The sequence below is a fragment of the Pogoniulus pusillus genome, chromosome 9, assembly GCF_015220805.1.
Source record: "Pogoniulus pusillus isolate bPogPus1 chromosome 9, bPogPus1.pri, whole genome shotgun sequence".
Classification (NCBI taxonomy): Eukaryota; Metazoa; Chordata; class Aves; order Piciformes; family Lybiidae; genus Pogoniulus; species Pogoniulus pusillus.
Window position 1 is genome coordinate 29,387,407 of NC_087272.1, and position 7,340 is coordinate 29,394,746.

General features: G+C 58.6%; 1 protein-coding gene across 2 annotated transcripts; it reads right to left on the minus strand.

Moving 5' to 3' along the window:
- Positions 1–427: 427 nt before the first annotated feature.
- On the minus strand, positions 428–7,059 carry DOK1 (docking protein 1). Of its 2 annotated transcripts, XM_064149080.1 has the most exons (5): positions 6,945–7,059; positions 6,245–6,541; positions 3,922–4,033; positions 3,610–3,782; positions 428–1,983 (listed from the first exon to the last, which is right to left on the minus strand). In XM_064149080.1, the coding sequence occupies exons 1-5, from the start codon at positions 7,005–7,007 to the stop codon at positions 877–879; spliced, it is 1,752 nt and encodes a 583-aa protein (XP_064005150.1). In that variant the 5' UTR covers positions 7,008–7,059; the 3' UTR covers positions 428–876. The 2 variants fall into 2 exon arrangements, with proteins under 2 accessions (XP_064005150.1, XP_064005152.1); XM_064149082.1 differs by lacking the exons at positions 3,610–3,782; positions 3,922–4,033.
- Between the last annotated feature and the right edge of the window lie 281 nt (positions 7,060–7,340).

The window sequence follows — 7,340 nt, forward strand, 5'->3', positions numbered from 1 at the left end:
GCAAAGGGGAGTCACAGTGGTCAGAGGGCTGCAGCATCTCCCATATGATGGCAGGCTGAGAGTTGAGGTTGTTCAGCCTGGAGAGGGCTTCAGAGAGACCTTCTAGCAGCCTTCTGATACTCAAAGGGACTGTTTGTCAAGGAATGTAGGGACAGGTCGAGGGGCAATGGTTTTAAACCCAAACTAAGTAGATTTGGATTAGGTATGTTGAAGTATCTGTAAGCTTAACTCTCATATCCTTTAATCAGTCACAACTGAGCTTGCCATGTGCTTTTCTTCTCGGTTTCCTCTCAGTTCAGTAGCTCTGGTGCAGGCACAAACATGCCACCATGTCAGCACTGCTCAGCCAGGCAAGCCTGCTCCACGGCACTGTGCCAGCATCTCCCCATCCATATGCCTGACAGGTCAGAAATGCCACAGGCAAATGTTTCATTCTGAGACATACAAATTTTAATATTAAAATAATTTGTATAAAAATACTTTTGGAGACTGATGGAAAGCAGTCTTCCATGCACCACAACAGGCATCACAGCCCTGCAGCCCGTTCAGGGAGGGAGCCACAGCAGAGCCAGAGCAGCAGAAGCAGGTGACAAAGGCAGTCCTCCTGCAGATCAAGATGGGGCCGTGGAGCCAGCTCCAGAGCTGTGGAAGCACTCTGGCACCTGCACCAGCCTCAGCTCTCTTGCTTTTGCTGTGGAAAAGGCTTCCAGGAAAACACAGCCTCTCAACATTGGTGAACAAAATGGGCTTTGCCCAAGCCAGTCCAATCCCCAGCCCCAGGCACCCCCAGGACCCATGGATGGCAGCAGCCAGCACTGCTCATGAATGGGCCCAGGCACCTCAGTCCCCCTTGGGCAGGCACAAAGCAGCAGCAGGTTATATCTCTCCCAAGTCTTCGTAGAGAGGCGACAAGCTGCACTCATCCACAGATTGCTCCTTCTTCTGCACATGCTGGGGCTTCACCACCTGGCTGTACAGCACCTCCACGTTGTTGTTGTTGCTGCTGTTGAGACTGGATTTGACAGTGCCCTTCTCAGAAGCAGCATTCCCCCACCGCCTGCCAGCATCCCCACTCCTCTCAGTGCCTTTAGGGACAAAGGTTGCTGGGGGTTTGGGGGCAGGCACTGGCTTGGGGCCCTTGGCCTTGAAGGCAGGTACGGAGTAGTCATCAGTGCTGGGGTTGTAGGGATACTCGTAGCCATCCTTGCCATCATGGCCCTGAGTGCGCCAGGCCTCAGCTGCTGGCCGTGCCTCATCGTAGATGCACGCAAGGGGCAGCAGCGAGCGGGCAGCACGACCCTCAGGCTCATCATAGATGTGCTCCCTCTGCCCGGGTGCCACGGGCGCCTGGCTGCGTCCCTCAGCCCGCACCTGCTCATACGGGCCCAAGTACTGTGGCACTGGCAGCTGAAGCTTTGGCTCATCCAAGGCACCACTGGGAACTAGGGTCCCACTCACAGGCTTGCTGTCTATGGGGTCTGAATACAGTGGGTCTGGCTTGGGATGGAAGCTTTTCACTGAGTCCAAGGGCTCTGAGTACACACTGGAGGGGTCCTCAGCTGGCAGAACGGCACGGGGCACCTTGGGCAGAGGTGAGCGGGGTGGTGTGCTCGGGACCATAGGCTTGGCCTGTGGCACAGGGAGCTCTGGCAGATTCCGGGTCTTCAGCAGAGATGTAGCGTCCTTCTCCTCTGCTGCTGCACTGGCTCTGGGCACTAGCCCCACTTTGGGTGCCAGGGTGTCATCCCCCTCTGCAGGTAGCTCCAAGCTCAGAGAGTCAGCCAGGGCCTGGCGGATCAGCAGTACACTGGGGCTGTCTGAATCCAGTGAGTCACAGCTTCGCCGCTTCTCCTCCACCTGTGCTTTCTGCTCCCGGATGGAGGCTTCCACCAGGCGGAAGATCTCATTGCCCTGCTTGGTCTCAAAGGTGAAGTTCCCTGGGCCCGAGTCACAGCGCCTGCCAGCTTCAAAGGAGAACATCACCTGCAGGGGAAGCGGAAGAGTCACGTCCGGCCCAGCACCTGCCAACTCAGTGCAGGGTGCAGGCTGCGATTCCTGCTCAGCGGTGTGTGACTGTGGTGCTGATCCCACAGATTCTGCAAGACTTCACTGACCGTCTTGGTCCTTCCTCACAGCCAGGGCCACAGCTCAGCAAGCACATCCTCAGGTACGCTGTGCTCGCTGGGTGCCCAGCACCCAGGCAGGGAGAAGCCACACTGCCCAGCAGCCCTGAACAAGCTGTGAAACTGGAGCAGGTTGCACATTTGAGTGCAGGACGCACTGCAGAATGCCTCAAGGCCCAAAGTCCTGATAGAGACCCACTGCCTTACCTGAGCAATTCAAGCAGGGCCAGTAACTGGCACCAGACGGAGTAGGAAATACATAGTTAGCACTGACAAGCGTGTGAGGGTGAGAAGATGAGCGGAAACCATTATGGGCATCTTGGGTACATCAGCATTAGTAAGGCAGAAGGAAAACAATATGGAGGTGAGAGACACAGGACAAAGGAACAGAGCCTTCCACAGGAGCAAGGCCAGACGCAGCAGCTGGGCTACCAACAGTGAGTGAAGCATTTGCCTCACCAAACGGTTAATGTTAATGGTATAAAGTACACTAAGGAAGTCATGCACCAAGGCTCTGTTTCTTAGGCCTGAACACTCACTCGTGTGCAGGTTCCCACCAGCAGATGCCCACACCCTTCCTAAACCTCACTCTCAATCCAGGTGAGATTTTCTGCCTCACCAGTGACACTCACATGCAGCAGTACTCTCTGATGTTGCTGCAACAGCACAGACCCTGTGGACGAGCCAGATGCCCCTCCAAGAGCAGCTCAGTTTCCACATATGTTTCAGTGAAGTGCCACAGAAAAGCAGCATCAGCAACTGCACTGTCACATATATAAACAGCCTTGGGGAGACCACTTCCTCCCCGTCCGGCGCAGCAGGTACCTCAAGCTCAGGGTAGCAGTGAGACAGGCTGTGGGTGAAAGATCTGCTGCTGGAGGATACTGGAGAAAGGACAGACCTACACATGTCTGACAGGCTAAGCGCAACACTCCACATGAGGCAAAAAATAACTGGTGTCTCAAACAGCCCCTCCTGCCCTGGCCACCATCCTTTGGGAGAGATGGACTGAATCCAGGACAGAGCCAGGCTAGCAGGGAGCAAAAGTTGTCAGGGGCTGAGGAGACCTTGGGCTCAGCATGGAAGGACATGCCTGCCCCCTGTGCGGGCTGGAAAGTGTTGGGATGGAGCAGAGGGTCATCTGCAAGGACATCTGGCAGATAGGCCTGCAGCAGCTGCAATGGCCCGGTGGGAGTGGGGCAAGGATCACAGTGAGTGGGGCTCTGCACAACCATACTCTCAGTACAAACAGGTGACCTGCCAGCCCACACTCCTGCATGGTGACACAGGCAGGAGCTGAGGACAGAGGGTCACAGATGCCCCATGGCACCCTGTGGTGGTAACCAAGAGCTGTAGCAGTTCTGGTACTTGGCAGAGCCTGCCGCAAGGCTGATGGGGCCTTATCGGCCCCTCGCCCTTTGGCAAGGGGAAGCCTGTGGGGAAGCAGAGCTTGGTGTGCAGCATCAAGAGCCCCCCTGCCCCCAACCTTGTCCCGGCCATATCTCCGGAGCAGACGGTAGGGCCAGACGTAGAGGATCTCATTTGTCCGTGGGTCCTGAAGGACAAGGCTGTCACGCTCAGCCTTGAGCAGGTAGGCACCACGCAGCTCACATCGCTCTGCAGCCTCGGTCCGTTGCACTGTCACCCAGAAGGCATTCACTGTGGGGACAGGTATGCTTAGGGCAGGACAGAGGAGCCACATCCCCAGCTCTGCCCACCACAGGCCTGCTGATGGGGGCAGCAGCAGGACAAGGCCCCACAAAAGGTGGCCTGAAGTCAAGGCAGTGACAGGTCCCACCTTCATCTCTTGAGTAGTAGATGGAGTTCACGGCCATCTCCAGGGCTGGTGCCTCGCCGCTGACCTTTCTGCCACGCTGGGCTGCCGTGCCAGCATCACTGGGGCCATTTCCCTGACAAAGGAGAGCAGATCAGCCCCAGCCTTATCCTCCCATATCATACCGTGGCTCCTACTGTAGCCACTACCTCCCCCAGCTCCGTATCACCTGGGCGCCACTGCCTTTCCTGGGGGGCCTACCCTAGCCCTGCAGAGTTTGGCCATGCCAAGCCGTTCACTGCACAGACCCAGCTCTGCTTCCTCACTGACATGCTCCATAGCAGATGACATTGGCACACGAAGCACCTCAGTGCCCAGACACACTCTTCCATCAGTACAAGCAACGCAGGGAGCTGATGAGACCACCCAGTAACGTGGGAGGCCATGTCCTGGTAGTGAACAGCAGGAAAGCTGTGCCTGCAACAGGCACAAGCCACAGAAGGGAAGCAAGCACTTCTCTTTTAGCACATGCAGAACTGAAAGTGCAACGCACAGGCTCTGTCCCAGCAACAGTCCCCTGAGGGCCTGCGTGGGGGACGTACCCTTGGTGCTACCACCGAAGAGCAATGACCCTCCTCAAGGGAAGCCCCTTGCAAACCAAAGGTTCATGGATGTCCTGCAAAAGCTACTTCATCAGACTTTGCACCAGCACACCGAGGATCTGCGTTTGCATGGGAGCTGGAAGCTGTTTCTCAGGGCCACATGCACAGTGTATATCTAGTGAGCTGTCATGGTTTCAGTTTAAAACTGAGCCTCATAAGCTTCTTAACAAGAGGCAGGACCCAAAAGGGGCCATCAGGCCTTCTTGTTGGGTCCTAAACAGAGTAAGAACTCTAAAGCCTAATATCCTTATAACTCAAAGAAACAGCTCCTGTTCAGCAAAAGCATGTAAAACAGCAGTGTTCCAGTCTGGGCTTGGCAAGGGCCTGATGATCTGCCAGTTCTTTAGAGCTCTGTTTGACTGCCCCTTCCCTCATCTTGAAAAGAAAATAAATTCTGTACTGAACTCCACATGGGCTCTGGCCTGAGTTCCCAAGCTACTGGACTCTGTCTACCCTTCTGAGCAGCAACAAATGATACGACACAAAATCACCTCCATGTGGATGACCAAAAATCACAACTGAGCTGCTTCAGCTTTTTGCAGAGAGGTTACATACAGTTCCTGCACCTCTTGCTCCAGGACAGGCCTTTCTAGAACACATGCCATCCTTAGAGCCTTTCGCTTACTGCTTCCTAAACCATCACCTTGCTTCTGGACCTCACATAACCGACAGCTGCCTTGCAAAGCAAAGTGTGAACACAACCCCCCTTTGAGCAGAGGCTCCACTGCCTTGCTACTATGCTGCACTACTGTGTCCATAGTTCAGCCCCACAAACTATGTCCAAGACAAGGGCTGCAATGCTGTCCGCATCAAACAGACACAGGTATGGACATGGAGCAATTTCCAGTGCCACACCAGTGCCTCTTGACCTCGTCATCAGGTCAGCATAGTACTGCACATATGGTTTTGACTTTTGACACTGAACTGCAGACATGCAACTGGAGGCAAAATAAGTCTTAAGGCAAACCACACTAGGCAAACACCCAGGTCCTTGTGGGAAAATCTTGGGGTCACCAGCTGCCCAGCTAGCCACCCTGTGAGCAGTCCTGTCCAGTGCTCAAAGCCTAGAATCAGCTAAATCACAACCCAGGGCACAAACATCTCCTAGGAGGAAAAGTAGGGGCTCCATGGGGAACGGCAGCTCTTGGCTTCTCTCGTGGCGCAGTGTAAGCAACTGTGCACGAAGGCCACAGCTCTGGTGGAGAGCTGCAGCCCAGAGAAGGCTGCAGAGAAGGCTGGAGAAGGCTGCAGCCCAGAGCCAGGTACATGCTGGAGGCAGGCTCTGCAGTGCTCCCGGGGCTCCACTTTTACCGCTGCAGCAGCAAAGGCAGCAGTAGCTGAGCTGAGAGGAAGTGCTCCTTAGCCATCACCGGCACCCCAGCATATCTCTGGAGAAGCCAAGAACGAGTTCCATGCTGGGGGAGAAGAGCTCGACTTGAAATCTGCAACTGCAGCCAAGATTTACTGAGAACATATCGAGGAGTCCTGTAACCCATCTGACTGCTGGCACAGCGGGAGCTTCCAGAGAGCACCGCGGTGCCAGCGTCCGGTCCTTTGACCACCAGGGCCCACTCGTGAGTGCCGGGGGACACCCTCCCCGTGCTGCCAGACCTTGCTGCAGCCCCCGCCCGCCGCACACGCTCCGCTGGGGCCCCAGCCGCCCCTCTGCCCGTCCCGGAACTCACTGGGAAGGCGATCTCGCACAGCTTCGCCACCCACTCCTCGCTCTGCTCCTTGTCGGCCGCGAAGAGGTAGCTCCTGTCGCTGGTCTCCAGGCGGAAGACGACCGTGCCGGCGCGGGGGCCGCTCTCGGGGACCGGGGCCACGCTGGTGCAGTCAGCCAGCCGCACCACCGTCTTGTCTATCCGCCGGCTGCCCAGCCGCTCCAGCCGCGCCACTGGCTCCTTACAGTCGAAGAACTCCAGGCGGGCCACTCCGTGCTGGCTGGCCGGGTACAGCGCGAACCAGCTCCGCTTCCACTTCTGCAAGGCGGCGGGGATTACGCTGGGCTCGGGCCCGGCAGCGGCGGAGCGCGGGTCAGGCTCCCGCCGGGCTCCCCCGAGCCGGCAGCACACCGGAGGCGGGACCGGCCGCCCCGTCTCGCCAGTGCCAGGTGAATTGCGAGGGGGAGCGGCGGCCGCTAGGCAGGGGGTCGAAAAAATCCCGGAACCCCTTCCCCACTCGCCGGGCACTGCCCGGCACCCTCCAGTGTGCCCAGACGGAACGGCAGCGGGGACGGCAGCTGGGACGGCGGGGACGGCAGCTGGGACGGCGGGGACGGCAGCTGGGACGGCGGGCCCGGCCCGGGCGGCGGCAGGAAGAGCGCCCAGCCGCGGGAGGGAGGAAGAGCCCGCCCGGCCCCGACCCGACCCGTCCACTCCCTACCTTGGCGCCGAACTTGTGGCTGTGCTGCACAAGCAGCGGTCCCTCCTTGGCCGGCGGGTCCATCCCGCGCCGCGACAGCCGCCGCCGCCGCCGCCGCCACCCGCCGAGCTTCCGCCCGCCGCCACCGCCCGGGGCGGGACCGCGCTGGGGCGGGTCCGTCACTGTCACTGCGCGCCCTGCACCGCCCAGGGCCGGGCCGCGCCGGGCGGGTCTGTCGCTGTCACCGCCCGTCCCGCTCCTCCCGGGGCGGGCACAAAGCCGGGGCCGCACCGTGTACGCGTGTGTGCGTGTGGCGGGGGTGTGCGCCGAGTGCCCAGCGCACGGTGTCCTTCCCCGGCCGCTGGCAGCCCCTTCAGGCCTCTGGAGGGTGCTTGGGAGCTCTGGCTCCTGTCGCCC

Excerpts from the sequence above, each read along its gene's own strand:
- DOK1 (XM_064149080.1), bottom strand. The coding sequence starts at position 7,007 with ATGGACCCGCCGGCCAAGGAGGGACCGCTGCTTGTGCAGCACAGCCAC. Across the intron at positions 3,783-3,921 it reads CTACTACTCAAGAGATGAAG|TGAATGCCTTCTGGGTGACA; the intron begins GTGGGACCTGTC and ends CTGTCCCCACAG. Across the intron at positions 1,984-3,609 it reads GGAGATATGGCCGGGACAAG|GTGATGTTCTCCTTTGAAGC; the intron begins GTTGGGGGCAGG and ends CTTCCCCTGCAG.